The 18,675-nt window shown below is 35.9% G+C and overlaps 1 protein-coding gene across 5 annotated transcripts in view; it reads left to right on the plus strand.

Annotated features, from left to right (window-relative positions):
- DCC (DCC netrin 1 receptor) overlaps positions 1-18,675 on the plus strand; it is a 1,201,233-nt gene that overhangs the window by 1,048,782 nt on the left and 133,776 nt on the right. For all 5 annotated transcript variants that reach the window (XM_024235927.3, XM_054537946.2, XM_063716903.1 and 2 more), the window contains exon 16: positions 13,112-13,207. In XM_024235927.3, the coding sequence (XP_024091695.3) occupies positions 13,112-13,207 (96 nt within the window). The remainder of the gene's footprint in view (positions 1-13,111; positions 13,208-18,675) is intronic.

The following is an 18,675-nucleotide window of genomic DNA, read 5'->3' on the forward strand; positions in this document are numbered from 1 at the left end:
TTTGTCTCTCCACAAATGAATGAGTTGCTATTCATCATTTTCTTTTGTTTGCTTTCCTTTATCAGAATTTTCCAAACATGCAGCTGTATTAAAAACTAGGTCAATTTAAAACAATCATGCACAAAATTGTTTATTAAAATACACATATATACCAGTAATGTTATAATTGAATGTATTTTTCTGGGACCCATAAGTCTTTTGTGTATTTGATTTCTCTGGTTTCCTCATGTTGATAGTAATTTTTACTATGAATTTTACTATGAATAAATCTACTGAATATTCCTGAGGATGCTGACATTTGGTAGCTTCTTGACTCATTTATGTTAAGTCCATTTAATTTTGTCTGTCTTTTCCCCCTCTCTCTCCTCTACTCCCCCAAAATAATCCAAGTGACCAATTAAAATGCTACTTGATTTTCTTGAGAACTTTGGCCAGAAGCTATATTTATTTATAATCACATATCCTAATGCTATATTGTTTGTATGACTCATTATTGTAGTTATTATTTTTTACCAGTTGTTTATTTTTACATAATTATTCTAACTTCATTTCATCATGTTTCATTAAAGCACAAGGTTAAAAATGAGTTCAGTTTTACTGTCATCTTAGAATTATCATTAATTTAATGTCCCTTTTTGTTAGTTACAATTTTTTCCACCTAGTCACGTGTTCATGAGTTGAGTATATACTCAAATGCACAACAAATCCAAATTTTAGAGCACAGAATTGAAAATCATGAGTATTTGAAAGTTTCATCAATTGACGCGATCTTATTGCCATTGCCATGAGGAGAGAAATTCATTAGGTCATATAGAAGGAATTGAATGAGATAAGGCAAATGCTTTATTTTTGTTATCTTCAAGTGTGATATATGTATGCAAACTATTAAACTTCTACCCATGCTGTAGTCATAGTATGTTTATGTACTGACTTACTTTACATTTGAATAAAAAACAGAGAAACAGTAGCAGGAATCCTTTACACTGAATCTGCTTCATCTGCCCTTGGCATTGTCCACAGGCTGTAGCAACTACAGCAACGCCATGGGAGGCAAAGGTAAACAGAGCTTTTATATAGGTGTGCTGTCCAACATGGAAGCTGCTGTTCATATATGGCTATTTAAATTTGAATGAATTAAATAAAATGAAAAAAATTAGATCCACATTTCTTCTACTCACTTTGTAAGTACTCAACAGCCACATGTGGCCAGTGACTACCACATTGGACAGCAATGATATAGAAAACTTCATCATCACAGAAAGTACCATGGGGCAATGCTGTTTTATAGTATTTAGTGGATTGCCTTAATTGGGACTTAGCCTCTGAATAATGAAAAAAGCAGAAGCAACAGTGCACAAATAGGTGACATCCACGATTTTAAATAAATACACACAGATATGCATGAAACTATATATTATTTGTGTGAGCATCATCTAACTAGCATGTTGGGTGATTAGGTTAGCGTTTAGATAACAAAAGATGTCACCCATTGAAGACAAGAACCTGAGCAGGCTAGTTCAATGCACACATTCATACACACACATACACACTCACATACACACAAAGTCTTAGATGCTTGTTGAGGGAAAAGGCAAAATAAAAATATAAAAGCCACCATGACATCTGCTAACATACTATGATGTTAGGAGAAAATTAAATGGTATTCATACATGTACCCACACACATACACACAAAGTCTCAGACACTTGTTGAGTGAAAAAGGCAAAATAAAAGTATAAAAGATAGTCACCATGACATATGTTAACATACTGTGATGTTAGGAGAAAATTAAATGTTGGTTAATATTTGTTACTAAAGAGTTAAAAATGCAATCTGCACTCTTCTTAAAGTGAGGTATGGTAAAGCCCCCAGATTATTTCTGTCTTGTCATTATTTCCACTTTTGCATTTCAAAGAGAGTGTAAACCATTTGGGCCTACTTGCTGTCTTACTCAGTGTTTATCCTGCAGTGACCCATGGGTGGATTGGAAAGTAGGACAGACCTGGCTTGGAATCTGAGCACTGCTACTTAATGAGCTCTGTGGTTTTCTCATCTCCTGAATGGGGACAATCACTGTGCCCACCTTTTAGGGTTCCTACGAAGATAAGTGCATCAGAGCACTTCAGGGTTGACATCTGGTGCAGGAAGTGCTCATAAACTGTGACTCAAGTTCATATACCAACCTCTGATCTTCCTTCCTAGCCTCTCTGCATCTTTATCATTCTTTCTGTTCATGTCTTCTGTTTTAATGCTCTGCTATGTCTGATCCCTTGCCCTCACTCAGAAACCCAAAGGAATGAATATGGAGATTAAGAAAGAGAAGGCTACCAGAAAGTAAAGTAAAAGGAGAAAGGAAATGGGAAGAGAGGAAGGAATTGCAAACATCTATGAAAAGATATGCTTCTTCTTTTTGTTCCTGACTAAAACTCATTTTGTTTTATTTTGTTCTCTTTATGCTAAAGAGTCAGTTTGACTGACTTTTTAAAATAATGATTTGTTTGCTTGAATTAACTAAATGAACAATATTTATATTTCTTCATAATTGAGTCCTTAGGTGATCATACAATGTTACCACCTTATATTTAATTCTTTTTTTTTTTTTTTTTTGAGAAATGTGAACAAAAAGAGGAAAACCTGTGTGTTTGGTTATAAGGTCTCTGGTTAATTTTCTGATGTAAAGCTTTACTGAAAAATCATTTCATTAAGTGCTCCGTTTGTGAGCTGCTTGTAGTGCTTTGTAATCTAAGCATTTGTTCAGTCATTTCTCTGACTCTGAGGGCTCTCTGCCAAAGCACAGCTTACCAACTGAAGCAGGTAAGGAATGTTTATTTTGCTCTAATTGGTGACCAAAGGCTGCTCTGCATAATGGCTCAGAGGAAAACTCAGACCTTCTACTCCTGACACTATGGAGGAGAAAACCTGAACTTAAAAAGGCACTCGGGTCTTACCTATATCTTTTTTTGATGAGATGATTGCAACTGGACCTCAGCCTTGCCATTTCTAAAATAGGGATGATCATTCCTACTGTATCTATTTTCTAACATTGTTGAGATAATTGATACAAATATTATTTTAAAAATCAAGCCAGACGCGGTGGCGTGTGGCTGTAAACCCAGCACTCTGAGAGGCTGAGGCAGGCGGATCACTTGAGGTCAGGAGTTCAAGAACAACCTAGACAACATGGTGAAACCCTGTCTCTACTAAAAATCAGCAGGGCGTGTTGGTGGGTGCCTGTACTCCCAGGTACTCGGGAGACTGAGGCAGGAAAATTGTTTGAACCTAGGAGGTAGAGGTTGCAGTGAGCCAAGATAGCGCCACTGAACTCTAGCCCCGGCGAGTGAGCAAAACTCTGTCTCAAAAAATAAATAAATAAATATTTAAAAATAAATAAACAAAAAGCAAAGCACAGTATACATGAGTTTGCTTTTTCTAAATGTGATGATGAAAGCTATCATATAAATTTGGTAATGCTCACCAACGTAGAGCCAACAATTCTAAGCAGCTTATCTCCAGTCTGAGTCTAAAGAACCCTAAGACATCTAGTTAATTCAGTGGTAACAATAGGGAAGCAATTATTTGGAAGAGTGTCTGGAGTACATGTGCTGCTTTCCTGAGCTCCAAAGAAAGAGGCCACCATACCACAGATTTTTTATATATAATTCTTACACCATGACCGGAGCCCAAGGCAGACAGTCATTTTTAGCTATGCTGCCCTTTCCTCCCTATATCAAATATGACAGCAGAAATTTCTTTTCTCCCCTCTTGACTTCCTAATACTAGCAATAATTTTATCTCATTATCAAACTCAAAATTTAAGAGTCACTCTTGATTTTTCCCTTTCTTCATTGAGTAACAAATTATGTTACTCACGTCATTGTTTGCTCTTAGTTTATACTATACCACCTCCGTTCAGGCCCCTGCGGTCTTTGCCCAGACAATTGCAATAGCTTCTGTAGTATTCCTACTTTCAATATCTTTTCCACTTTCCCTGGACTGCCTAGTTCTGAGGAATCAATTTCCCTAAAAGTGCAGTTTGAAACTTGTTGAAAATCTTCTTCAACTCACATCTCTTATTCTATAAAAGGTAGATAACACAGAGGATACAAGGCTGAGCTTTAAGAATTAGACATGATACCACTGTCTTAGTCTATTTTGTGATGTTATAACAGAATATCTGAAACTGGGTAATTTACAAAGAAAAGGAATTTATTTCTCACAATTCTAGAGGCTGAGAAGTCCAAGGACAAGGAGCTGCTGCATCTGGCGAGGGACTTCTTGCTCCATTATCCCATGGTGGAAGGCAGAAGGACAAGAAAAGATGCATTTGAGAGAGAGAGAGAGAGAGAGAGAGAGAGAGAGAGGAAGAAGGCCAAACTCATCCTTTTCTACAGGAACCCACTCCTGCAATAACTATTCCACTCATACAATAGCAGCATTAATCCATTCATGAGGCCAGAGCCCTTGTGACCTAATCACCTCTTACATGTCCCACCTCACAACACTCTTGCACTGGTGATTACATTTCCAACACATGAACCTTGAGGGACACATTCAAACAAACCATAGCAATCACCTACCTATAAAAAGAGGACACTCATCTATTCAATAAATATTTATGGAGTCCTTACTGTATGTCACACTGGATTAAGGTGAGAAATAAATGAAGTAAGGGATGGGAGGTAGTTAAAAGGCCTAATTAGGCATCCAACAAATGTTACTATTAGGAAAAAGAGAATGAGGAGGAGTTGCTGTTATTATTGTCTTCAAGTTTGATTCTAATATGCGTGATGCATCCACAATGAACTGTGCCCTTGCATTTGCCTGTTTCACTCTTTTCCCTCAGCCATTGTTCATCGAAAGATTCAGCAAAACTGCCACCTTCACAGAGAATGCTCTCTGATTCCAGAAGGCTTTGCTCTGATTTATTTATTTATTTTAATTAATTTATTTATTTTTTTTAAGACACTGCACTCTGGCTCTGTTGCTGGAGTGCAGTGGCACAATCTCAGCTCACTGCAAGCTGCGCGTCCTGGGTTCAAGCGATTCTTGTGCCTCAGCCTTCACGGTAGCTGAGATTACAGGCATGCGCCTCCTTGCCCAGCTAATTTTTCTATTTTTATTAGAAACAGCGTTTTGCCTGTTGGCCGGGCTGGTCTCAAACTCCTGGCCTCAGGTTATCCACCTGCCTCAGCCTCCCAAAGTGCTGGGATTACAGGTGTGAGCCCAACCCTGATTTTCTTTTAAACCTCCAACACAATTTTTTTATTAAAAGGTTCATTAGGGAAAATAACGTTTTTTGTTTTTGTTTTTTAATCTTTAGGTACTCTAGAGAGCTTATAAAATACATAATATATCTTACAGAAGATGTTCAATGGCAATTATTGAGTGTCCCTTTGAATGAACAAATGGAAAGATGAAGATTGAATGTGAATATGCAAGTGAGAGAGGAAAATATTATAAAATATCTTTGGATTCATTTTTTCACACACCTACTGGTATCAGGATGTGCAGTTTAGGATCAGGAAATCTGAGTTCCATGATCAGATTGATTAGGGACTTGCTATTCAACCTTCAGTAAATAATTTAGCCTTTCTGTGTCTCATACATTCAGCAATTCAACAAATATTTGTTAAGCACCTTCTATCTGCCCAGCACTGAAACATTTCTCACTAAGCATGTTTTTACCTGATTTTCTTCCTGGTAATACACTTTAGTAGAAGATTGAAAATGTACCCTAATTTTCCTTCCTTGGAGTCAAATACTTTCTCACACTGAGTGGGTGAGTAGCTGGTATCTGCAAGACTGATAAATGAGAAAATCATGTTATAAACTGACCATTCTTTGGACAGTATTTCTAGAAAAGAAAAAAAGAAAAATCTTTATTAGGATGCCAGTTAGATTAGCTATTAATTATGTTTATAAAGGAGTATATGTAATGAAGTAGAATTGAATGCATTATACAAATTGCATCTTTCCCAAATATGTGTTGCTCATCCTTTTAAGAGATCAATGCAATCATCCATATTTTCTCTCCACCCACTACATTTAATTAAACAGTTTGGGTCCAGTGGGGTCAAAGGTGTCCAGTAACATTTACCATCTGACAGCAACCCCCTGGCCTGTATTCTGTGAACGTGGAAGCCCTGGTTCATTGCAATGAGCAGGTATCTGCGTTAGCAAAGCAGCTACCACTCTAATTTTCTCTAATTGACTTGTTGGCAGTGCTAACAGAGAGGGCAAAAGATGCAGGGACATGCAGAGTGGGCCCCGACAAGAACTTGGCATGGACGAGGCCAGCGAGTGAAGTATATAATCTGTAATGAATAAAGGACTCTGGGCTGTCAATCTGGCACATGCCACTGGCATTTAATTCACACAAAATATTAATTAAAAATAATGATGTTCTCCCCAGCTTTTGTTGCCAAGTACAGCATCTTGGTCTAGCCCTGAAGAGCTGTCTACAGGTTTCTTGATTCATTCCCTCAGCCCCAGAGAAAGACATTCATCTCTTACCTTCAGGGAAGTCTCAAAAAAAGCTCTTAGAATAATGGGTCTCTCACCTACCAAGTCTCAGGGGAAGGAGAACCCAGGCTTTTCCTGATTACCCATTTCTTGTCTTTTTCAATCTCTGTGATCAACAAATGTGCACTTATTTTCTCCTTTCCTGGCCACAGAGAATATACTGACCAAGAGCCATCTATTTTGGATGCTCAACGAGTTACTAAATATTTCTTCCTTTTCCTTTATCCCAAACTGAGGTGTTCTACAAGAAAGGTTGTCCAAACAATAATGAAAATCTGATCAATAATTTCAAATCTGCTGAATAACCCGGAATATTCTGGATTTAAAAGAATTCCCATGGACTTCCAAATTATTATTTGGAAATTTATTTTCAAATCATTTCAGTATGAATAAATCACAGTAAATTCAAAGAAGAAAATACTGCTGAGCTTTATCTTGCAGAAGCAACTGATAAATTTTTAAGTCTATGTATTTGCAACATTTTAGCAAGTACAAAAAAATACATTTACTGTCATGATTGTCATTAAGTGTATTCCTGCACAATGGGGTCTGGCCATAATTAATGATTAATTCATTTGGAATCATCATGATAATATTAAATGTGTTTAACTCATTTGATGCTTCTGTAGAGGGAGCAATTCTAGGCAATTCTTTTGTGATTTACTGGTTTTAAAGTTTAAGAGCTCTGAGCATGTGCAGGAAAATAGTTCCACATTGCCCTCTAGTGGTACAGTGGTAAATTACACCCTTCTTACGTACTGGGAGAAAACCCTCATTCTCCCTTGTTCCCAATTCACACTTAAAGCATCTTTCCTCTTCCATATACATTCCAACAAAATACCTCCATCATAATATAAAAGGATATCAACGCACTATAGCCCACTAGTTAACTAATAAATGTATAATATTTTATTGTTTTTTGTTCTGGAAGATCAATTATTGGATCAAACTTTATCAGGGCTGGAACAAAATCCTATTGTTTCCTCAGTAGGTCCAGAATGCAGTTTGGCAAGAGCACAATACAGAGGCCAGACTCCCCAAAAGATGTTTATGAGAAGTTAAAGTGTGAAAAGCATAAAAGAAAGCTCTTGGAAAAGGCAGTCAAAGGGGTTGTGGAGTCTTCCCAAGCCTTTATTACCTAGGTAGTTCTGCATTACTTTAGAAAAGTCATTGACCTTACCTGAGCCTCAAGTTACTAACTGACAGTAGGAAAATATTGAGCCAAAACATCTTCAGGACTCCTAGCTCTATGGGATATTCTTATACCAGTTACAAGTCCATTGCAAGTGTGTTTACTTTTTACGGGGCTAAGCTGTTACCACTTTTTGTTTAAGTGTAAGGTTGATCTTCTCTAAGATGTGCACAGCATAGTAGGGATTGGTGAAATACAGTGGTTAGTATAATTCATTAATCCAACAGGTAGTAAATTATAAAACTCTTGGCTCAGTTAGCATACTCTATACCGTGGCTACAGATCAAGTGAAAGAAGCTGTCATTACTCAGATGACTGGAGATTTGATAGGTATCAATATTAGCAAGAGTCTGTTTTGGAATGACAGTTACCTCAAATTTACGGGGGTTAGGGGATGAAGAAATGATGACTGCTACTCAGGAGGATCCATGTAACAGCTAGATGACATGTTGTCATTCAGATTAAGTTAAAAATTCAAACCAATACAATGAGAATCTTGTATTCTCAGTACCAGGTAAGGTATTTTTAATTTTTTTTCTTTTTTAAAAAAATAATATGCACCCTGAAAGACTGAAAGGTGATAATCCAGGAATGTTACAGAAGCTTTTACAGAATGCATTTTCTATGGAGCTATAAATTAAGCATCTGGGTGGTGGGAACAGAAAAATGAAGACATGAATTTAGTGTCTCATGGACTATGCTGACCATCCATAAACTACAGCTGTTAACCCTGATCAGGAAGTCAAAGGCTTCCTATTAAGTAGAACATTCTTTGAATCCTAATCCAAATTGGACCTGTGAATATAAAACAATCACTTCAAATCTCCTAGCATAAACACCTGTTTCATTATTTTATATTTACCCCCCACCCCCCCACCACCGCCTTACCACATCATATAAAGTTTCTAGTTTGTTGTTATTGCTCTAAATGTTGATATCTTGACTATGGAAGACCAGACTTCAGTATCTATTTTTCCGGGATTATATGTATATTGGCATGTAGTTGGGTATGTAGGAATCTGTCCAAGGTTATAGACTCATGACCACAGGCTTGGATTCAGTCCAGAGAGACAGTTTTGCCAGGACAGGTTTATTTTATTTATTTAAATTATCTGACAACACTGAAAAATTTGATAGTTTCCCATAAAAATCTGGATTTCCAGATAATTTTTGGGACTACCTTCCATACACTAACATTATCTTGGACCTGAATAGTGGCTTCACTCTTTAAATCAATCATATATTTTCCAAGATCCTCTCTGACCTAGTAGCTCTCAGACACTGTAGCCAAATCTAACCGTTTTTTTTTTTCTCTCTCTCTCTGATTAAAAACAACACACACACACACACACACACACACACACACACACACAGACAGACACACACACACAAACCTCCTAAGCATTTGAGTTTGGAATTTCTGATCTCTTTTTCACTCTTTTGATAAATACTTAGAGAGATGCAAATACGGAGATGTATTCAGTTGAACCATATGGAACTTGAACTGCAAAAAGGCAATTTTAAATGGTTCAAGCCTAATAAAAATGTTTATGTTTTTGGTGCATAGATGATTCATGTATTTGAAATCAGACTTAGTCCATGCTGCAATAACTCAAAAGAATATATTTCCCAGTGAAAAAAAAAGTGTACTTTTTGGCCTACCTAAGTGTATTTTCACCATTTTTTCACTGAAATGTTTTATTCCTCCCATTGTGCTTCTTAGTCCCACCCTTCTTCACAAGCCCTAGTTCAAAGTTCATATCCTCCAAAAGTCTTCTTTGATGACCTGAATCCTCACTAATTTTTCAGACCTCTAAATGTATAGCATTCATAAGCTATATCACATACTTTATTGTTTAATTCTACATAGTCTTTCATTGTTTTCTCTGCCCAGAGTTATGTTAGTAACCTGACAGAAATTCTTCTTCTCCAAGTACTTGGATTTCAAAGTGCATTTAACACTTGTCAATTGATTACTTTCCTATTAGGAAAATAGCTTGACAATATACATTTTCAAAAAAGAAATATTCCATTTTGGAGGGAAAGCAATTCACTGAATAGAAGCCCTTTGACTACATTAGATATAATCTTATTTTGCTGTATTATAGTTCTTGAATCCATGTGGTTTAGAGTGTCAATATCTTTAACATTAATACTTAGGTCATATACAAATTTTATGAAGAAAACTCAATCAGATCCATTTTGATAGATGCCTATCAGATAAACACACTCATTTTTAAGGCTTTTTTTATTTTGAAGTAAAACCCAGATACAGAAAACCACATGCAACAAATGTGTAGTTTAATGAAGTACTATAAATTGAAGTTCACCATGTTTCCTTGCTCTGTTTTCTGCAATCTGTCATTTAGGTCCAGAGGCTAGATCAGACTAAGTAGGTTTGATCCCTTTGGCAAAACTCTAGAGGACAGTCTGTTCTTTCATCAGGAAGCACATACTGTCTCGTTGTCTCTATTTTATCTTAGCAATTATTAATGCTTAATGCTTAGATCCATTCATTAATGGGGGCTGTAAAACAGCAATATTTTAATTTTATTGTTTGGTTTTTATTTGTTAGCTAGAATTATGTTCTGAGTTCACAACCTCAGACATGACCAACTGTTATTATTCTTAAAAACACCTTTATCAAATTATGCATTTATGTATATTTGATGAGTTTCCATACATCACAGCATTTATGCTTTTCTGTTTGCAGATTATCCTTATCTCTGGTCTGAGGGAGTCTCTTCAAATTGACTACTGAACCCATTTGACATGATTTTATTACTTGCTTCCGTTCTATCTAGTATGTCAAAATATTTCAGGTTCATTTGGCATGTTTTCTACTTTAAGAATCAACCAGTTCTGCGAGAAGCTGCTTCTTCGTAATAGGAATTATTTTTCCCCCAAACTGCAGTCTGTGTATTAGGGATGCTTATTGCCACCGAGTCCAGGTTTCTAGACATTTTTTAGGAGACAGAGCTGGAACAGAGAAACAGTACAATTTTGAGTTCAAACTTATTTTTCCAATTCAATTTTAGAAACACAGACTTTATTTAACCTTTTCTGTATTACATCTCTAGGTCTTTTCATCTACACCAAGAATCTGGTTCTCAGGGACAGAGGGGATGATAGAATATCTCATGTTTACCCATTTGCTTTATTCCGTATTACGTTAGTCTCAAAATAATAAAAGTGTCAGCATCAATAATAATTATTGAAATATTTATCTTTGCATATACTGTCATTAGTCTTTAATTTTGTTTTATGATTGTACCATATCTATAATATCAAAACATTTAGCCATTACAAAATAAAATCTCTTTCCTTTTAACTTAGTCTTAGTTTATTAAATTTTTATTCACCAGTTAGATATTAAATCAATATCTCTTCTAGTCATTGTGTATGCCTAAAGCTCATTTACTAGTAGTTCTGGGGATCAGGGAACAATATTCCTGAGTACTTGCAAGTGGATAACAGTTTGTACCCTTTATGTTTAAAGTTAATTTTTATTGACTATAAAACCTTGAATTACATTTTCTTATGTTGAGTATCTAAAGTTACTCTAATTTCTTCTGTCATAAAACGTTATATAAAGCCTGATAATCTAATTTTTTTTGTAAGTCATATATTATTTTTGTCTGGATGCCTAAAACATTATTTTAAATCAGCAGATTTTTTAGTTATTTATTCTGTTTTTATTTTCCTTTGGATTTTCTTCATCAAGGACTCCTATTATCTGTACGTTAGATCTTCTTTCTCTAACTTCGATATTTATCACTTTCTCCTGAATACTTTTTCAGTTATCTTAATTTCTTTTGTTATGTTTTTGCTTTTGACTTGTATTCATCTAGTTACCTTTCATGTCTAAAATTTTTTAATTTACATATATCTATTTCTTGAGTTATGCCACCTCATTTCTGAGTTTTCTGATTTATGTTACTTTTTCATATCTGGCATTTCTTAATGTAGTTTAGTTCATTTTGAAATCATAAATTGCAGTTTTGATCTATTTTTCTTGAGTGTTTTCTTCTACTTTTTATCCATTTTCCGTACTTTTCTATAGGAATGATATTCTCCTATTTTATTTTTTCTTGTGGTAATTTTGTAAAGAAGTTTGCGCACATGTACCATAGAGCCTAAAGTATAATAATAATAATGATAAGAAGAAGAAGAAGAAGAAGAAGAAGAAGAAAAAGAAAAAGAAATTTAAAAAGTTTGCCTCAATACATTTTTTTTTTTTTTTTTTTTTTTTTGAGGCAGAGTCTCGCTGTGTCACCCAGGATGGAGTGCAATGGTGCTATCTCGGCTCACTGCAAGCTCCACCTCCCGGGTTCACGCCATTCTCCTGCCTCAGCTTCCTGAGTAGCTGGGACTCAGGCACCTGCCACAGCGCCCGGCTAATTTTTTTTTGTATTTTTAGTAGAGATGGGGTTTCACCATGTTAGCCAGGATGCTCAATACATTTTTATTGCTTACATTTATGTAATTTGTTTTTTCTGTTCTTTCAGAAATTCAGAGAGCTCTTCTTAATACATAGAGCTCCCTGTCCTGTTCTTTTCAATAGACAGGGTTCAGCAAACTACAGGTTACAAGTAGAATCTGGAGCAGGTCTTGTTCTTGTATGGACCCCTGAATTATGAGTGGTTCTTACATTTTTGAAGAGTTGTAAACAAATAAACAGAGATAAAAATGTGACAGAAACAATGTGACATTCAAAGCTAAAGTATTTACTATCTGGGCCTAAAAAGCTTGCCAGCTCCGGATACAGACTAAAAACTATGGCAGCTTGCTTTCTGAATTTTCGTGGTTCTTCTTCTCCTTTCTCTCCCCTTCATCAATATTGTTTCAATCTTGCTTATATCTTACATCAGTTCCCAGGAGGTTGTCCCCAGTTTGGGCCCAGTCCTAGAGAGGAGACTTTGCAGGTCGGTTTTGAGCGTTTAAATTTGTTGTTCTGAAACTGATTTGCTGTGCTTTCCAGCATTAGCTGATACCTCTTTTAGAATTATCCTGTTTTTAGGTTTGATGCGTCCCTTTGATGTTTCTTACACAGATGCAGACAACAAACAGATGATGAGGCTGTCGGTTGTTTATTCACACCCACTTGTATATTAAGGTTTGAGGGCACGCATCATCACACAGGTTTGCAGCAAGCGGCTAAATGCTTTCGGTTTTCTACCTAGTAGTTCAGTATGTTTTCATATGGGGATTCAGGAAGATCAAAAAACCCTACTGCTACCACCCATTGCCACTTTCCTTTCTGAATCCAACTCACTCATTCTTAAACAATTTAACAAGTAGATTATATGAAATTCGTTTTGAGGAAAATGTTTGCCCTGAGTATTTCGGTACATTAAATAAATCAACACGTTCATATTGTTTCTGTTTTTTCTCCAGAGTCAAGTTCCCATTATGTAATCTCCCTAAAAGCTTTTAACAATGCCGGAGAAGGAGTTCCTCTTTATGAAAGTGCCACCACCAGGTCTATAACAGGTAAGTGAAATTGTTAATCTTCCTCTGACAAAGTAGTATTTGATTTATGGTGAAAAAAGAAAAACTAAAATAAAATACAAAGAAACAAAAATGAATATATTATTTCATTATCCTCCGATAATCCTCAGAGAATAATTATCCTCTGAGTCTGATATGTACATGTGTATGCTTGCAGACATATGCATGCATTTTTTTATTTCTTTAGTTGTTGAAATTTAGTGGGAGGAATTCAGTTTATAAATTTGCGCATGGACTTAGAGAATGCAGATCTCTCAATCTGTTCCTTCCCAATAGCGTCATAGTTTTGGTGCCCTGACACCATGCTTCCATCTCCTGAGCAGTTTGTCTCAAATCAGTGCCATCTTTGTCCCTGCATAAAGGTTGCCAAATGCCTAAATAGACACTTGCTTCTCCACACAGGTCTTTCAAACTAAGATGACAAGGAAGAGCTGGCCTTCTGGGGTGGTTTGCATTAGGCTGAGTGACGTATGTGGTATCTTCCTGAGCTGGGCCTCCAGGTCACCCCAGCAGTGCCCAGGGCCTCAGGACCTTAAAGGGATAGCTGATTTAAGGCCTTGTCACCCTTAGGAAATTTTCCATTAGTTGGACTGTAAAGGCAGTACATAAGAGTAAAAGGGCTCAAGAAACTGAGAAAGAAATGAGTAAGATGGTGAGATCCAAACTATTTATGGAGGTTATTTGTTAGCATGCGTAGGCTTAGTCCAAAATACAATAAGCAACACATTTGTAGGGCTATTCAGAGTCCCTGGAAAGTCACTTGACTACTTCCCCAAACCCCTGCCACAGATTTATGTCTGAAATCTCTAAGTAAAACCCAAGTTCCCTCTCTAATTAATACATTGAGCCTGCCCCCTCACACCCTTCAGACCTCATTTAACTTGTCAGATACTATCCCCTTAATGAAAACAGAGGATCTGAGATAGCAAGCATCGGAGAACGTGAGATGTTACTGAAGTTGGAAATTTGGATGAGTTGGAAGAAATGGTTATAAAATAAATAGTGGAATCCCGTGGCTTCTACTCTTGCCCAAATTTATGTGAACTTAGTGCAGTTTGTTTGCCAAATGTACAAGCGTCTTTCGTAGACTATCTTAAGAATACAGTTGTTCTTTGAATTCATAATTGTTATGTGATGGTCTCTAGAAAATACTGTCACTGTATTGATTTTAGTAGTATTATTTAAGGCAAAGTTGCTATTGTAGTCTCTTTGAATCTTTGACCATTGTTTCCAGGTCTACAATCTGTCTAAAGTAGAATGCAAAATTTTGGGCAGATGTCAATATGTTTATTTATCTGTGGAGACAGTATATATCATTCATTGTATAATCAAAGGGGTTCATGACTTCTCCAAAAGAGTAAATAATTACCCCAGAGAATATTTACTATCAAACGTGTTATCTCCAAATATAGAAAGATGAGAAAAATTGAGGTTCGGGATACAAACTAAGAGCTAACGGCTGGGTGTCTGGGATTTTAACGTTATTCTCTTTCTCTGCTAGCAACAAGATTCTTTGTGAGCAAACAGGCCACTTTGGCTGCACCATTGTGTCCCATAATTTTCCTTTAGTGACCATCTCTGTCCTGCCTATGGTAAAAGATCCCCAGTAGCTGCTCATTGCTATGATGACTTGGCACTTGTGATCAAGCCATGCAAAATGATACTACAGTCAGTCTTTTCAAGCTCTTATTCTCTTACCAAAACTAATGGCCACAAGGAAGGACCACTGAGGTGGCAAATAAAAATCGCTTTTCAATCAGAAACTGGAAAAGGTGAAAGAATTCAAATAAACTGAAAGTAAGTTGTTCAGAAAGAACCACTGGAGTCATTATCAGCTTCATTCTTCTTAGCATTTGTTGCATAAATTCCAGCATATGACATTGCCAAAGTGGTTTCTAAAACACCAGTGATCCAGGCAATTTTTATTTTCTGATGACTCAGATCCTAAAGAAACTGAGAGTTGAAATAATACTAAAAGTTGGGATTTGTGTGAGGAATTTTCTTATTGGAGAAAAGCCAGTTAAGGGGTTCAAGAAGAATGCGTGATTCCAGCCCTTTTCAAAAAGGAAAGAAAACACTTTTTCTGGAAATGGCAGAATTATTTTATTTTGCTTACACATGTCATAGAGAACAAAGAACAAATATATGAAATCAAAGTTTAAGGAAACTCCATTAATAAATGTGTCAGTGCCATGTAGAAGGCGTCCTCTATCTCTAAGCTTCTGCAAAGGAGTACCATGGACAGTCTTGAACAAGGGCCCGTATAAAGTAACTACAAAATATATCACAGGCAATAAAACCTCAAGTTAGAATAAGCATCAGGCTATAGAGTTTTCTGCACACATGTGCTCACAGATGTTGGTGAGCTCTGGAGCCTCATCCCATACTGGAAATATCAGCATTGGAGCTGCTGAAGTCTCACCTGACCAAATGCATTAAGAGTCTCATTTTTGCTGTAAAGCCCTTTATTTCTTGTTGTCTTAAGGACAAGATATCTTGAGCCTGGAGAAGGGAAGAAGACAAAAATAAGAAGATTAATAAAACACGCTGTTGAATTGATTTATTCTCAACTGCTTTATCAATGTTAAAATGAAGTACAATCCACATGTAAAATTGTGTCATTATTTTTAAAGTTCATTTTTTTTTGAGATAGGGTCTCATTCTGTTGCCCCAGCTGGAGTGCAGTGGTGCAGTCATGGCTCACTGTAGACTTGACCTCTTAGGCTCAAGTGATCCTCCCACCTAAGTCTCCTGGGTAGCTGGGACTGCAGGTGTGCCCCACTATACCTGGTATTTTTTTTTTTTTTTGAGATGGAGTCTTGCTATGTTGCCCAGGCTGGTCTTGAACTCTTGGCCTCAAACAATCCTTCTGCCTCAGCCTTTAAAAGTGCTGGGTTTACAGGCATGAGTCACCACACCCATTTAAAGTTCATTTTGAATGTTAGTATAATGACTCAACATTCATGGGCACTTACCAAAACACCTGTTAGGAATTGAATGGATTTCTTTCTCAGTAAAAGTTTTGAGGCTATATTTTGTCTTTTACTAAATTGTTTTCAATTCTCTTGAATGTAACCACTCAAAGTCAGCATATAAATCACCCAGTGGTAGGAAGAGAAAAAAAAAAAAAAGTTCTGTAGCAACAAAAGAATGTGTTAAATTCAATTATTCAAATATTAATAGTTTCTGACCTAAGAGAAAAAGACAATTAATATATGCAATATGTATTAATAGCTGTGCTTGCTGTGCACGATAACGGTCTGCTTTGCTGGAAATGCTCTATCTGCATCAGACACTAGGTTTTTATAGCAATTTAACACTTGAAATTGCCTAGTGCAACACAGGAAGTGAATTTTTTGTTATTTAATTATAATTTATTTAAACTTAACTAGTTCATATAACTAGTGGTCATTGTACTAGCACAGCTCTGGAGTAAGTGTCAAGTAGGATGACAAGCCACACCTGAAAAAATATTATTCCATAAAATAGGAAACAAAAAACTTGGCCAAGGATAGAAATTTCTGGACTGTGTAAGTCCATCAATAAATACCACCCAACACCCTTGCTTGAAATTTGAGAGGAGCATTCTGAAACTGACTCCAAGAAACTCAGTAACAATGGTCATGAATAGTATACCCATTTAAGATCAGAAATAGCAGGATTGACTATTTCCATTTCTTGAAGAAGAATCACCCTATTTCAAAACCTTATGTATGGCACCTGTGAAAAAACTATACAGTTAATATATGTTTACCAATAAAACTGGATTAAGAAAACAGTAAAATAGGTCAAAAGAGGAGTTAGTAAATTAGAAAACTCCCCATATGTGTATCACGTTCTTCTTGTAAAGCCAGCTAAAAATAGAAACAAATAAAACAAAGTAGCACCTGCTTTAATTTGGCAAAAAAATGTCTTCCACTGCTACACAAACCGATGAATGGCTGGAATCCTTGTGGAGACTGCAATGTCTTCTCTTTCGCCTTCATCATTTTATAAATCTATTTGAGTTTAAAGGATCTCTTAATAAAAAGAGACATCAAAGAAAATACAGAAAGCCTGGGCTCTTTCATTAAATTTTAAACACAACTCTCTTTCTCTTTCTCTCTCTCTCTCTCTTTTTTTTTTGTTTTTGTTTTCAGTTTTATATTTTGTTCCAAAGACCACAGACTAGTAAACTACTAAATAATTCATTGGAAAACAGAGTGATGAATAGGGGATAGGCATTTGAAATGCAGTGGACAAAGTGAAGTAATCATCAAAACCAGCCAGCAGTCACTCCACTTTAAACTAGGCTGTTGAAAAAAATAAACCCCGTATTATGCTACTGTAGACACCCAACATATTAGTAGGTCTCATCTCCCCAAATGTCATCATATGCCCAGCCTGAGAGTTATATTATCACATCTTATTATTTTTCTTAGAATATGCACTACATAATATAAAGATTTTTTAAGTGTAAATGTCTGAAGTACAAAATCAAATGCTCAAAGTTAGGCTGTTACCATGGCCACAAAATCAGCTTCTCTTATTCTGATATCACAGCATAAACATGATTACAAGGTGTTTTGGAGAATTTTGTAAAAACGCACACATCATTTTGCAGATTCCCATTATATTATGGATCAAAGCATGTATATACCTCAGTGCAAATCTCATAAGTCTGTAGGTAGTTAATCCTGTCTTGCCATCCAATAATATAAAATTGTAGGAATGTGTAATATGGGAACTCCTACCAAGACTAAAAACTTAGCTAATTACTCTGTGAGAATGTGGGTAAAATCACACTTCTACATTTTCAAGGGTTTCAGTCTAAGAAAGCCTGACAAACCAGGTGCTGTCTGAAACTTAATTATCAAATATATAATTGATCCATGGAATCATGTGTACCTGGTTACTCTGGTTTTGTTCAATCACAGCCACACACAGGTTCCTGTGGATGTCAGGGTACTTTGTTCTTTATTATTTATTTGTTTCTTGTCTAGGAAATGTGTTTGCAGATATAAGCTAAGCAACAATGAAAACATTAGAGAAACTCTATTAAGTTGGCGAATGAGGAGAAAATAAACAAAAAATTAGGTATTAGATAAGCAATTAGCTTTTTGTAGGCAGAAATAAACTGGAACCCCCATTTTTATCTTATTATTTTAAATTATATAGTAATAAAACTGATCAATTCTATAACTAGATCTTTTAAGAAGCAACGTGCAACATTTAAAAAATGGTCTTTAAAATATATAAGCAGAAGTGATAGTCAAATTGATAAAACCACTCTAAGAGAATGAATAAATTATAGAAAATATTCAATGACTGTTTTGCAATATAGCAATACTGTTTCTAATGTGTTTTCCGATTGAATTAATTACATTTTTTTTCTGTTCTTCTCATGTTCCCTTTCATCATTATTGCCATGCATTTAACTCATTGTGATGTGTTACCACTGATATTTATTT

Source organism: Pongo abelii, chromosome 17 (genome assembly GCF_028885655.2).
Source record: "Pongo abelii isolate AG06213 chromosome 17, NHGRI_mPonAbe1-v2.0_pri, whole genome shotgun sequence".
Taxonomy (NCBI): domain Eukaryota; kingdom Metazoa; phylum Chordata; class Mammalia; order Primates; family Hominidae; genus Pongo; species Pongo abelii.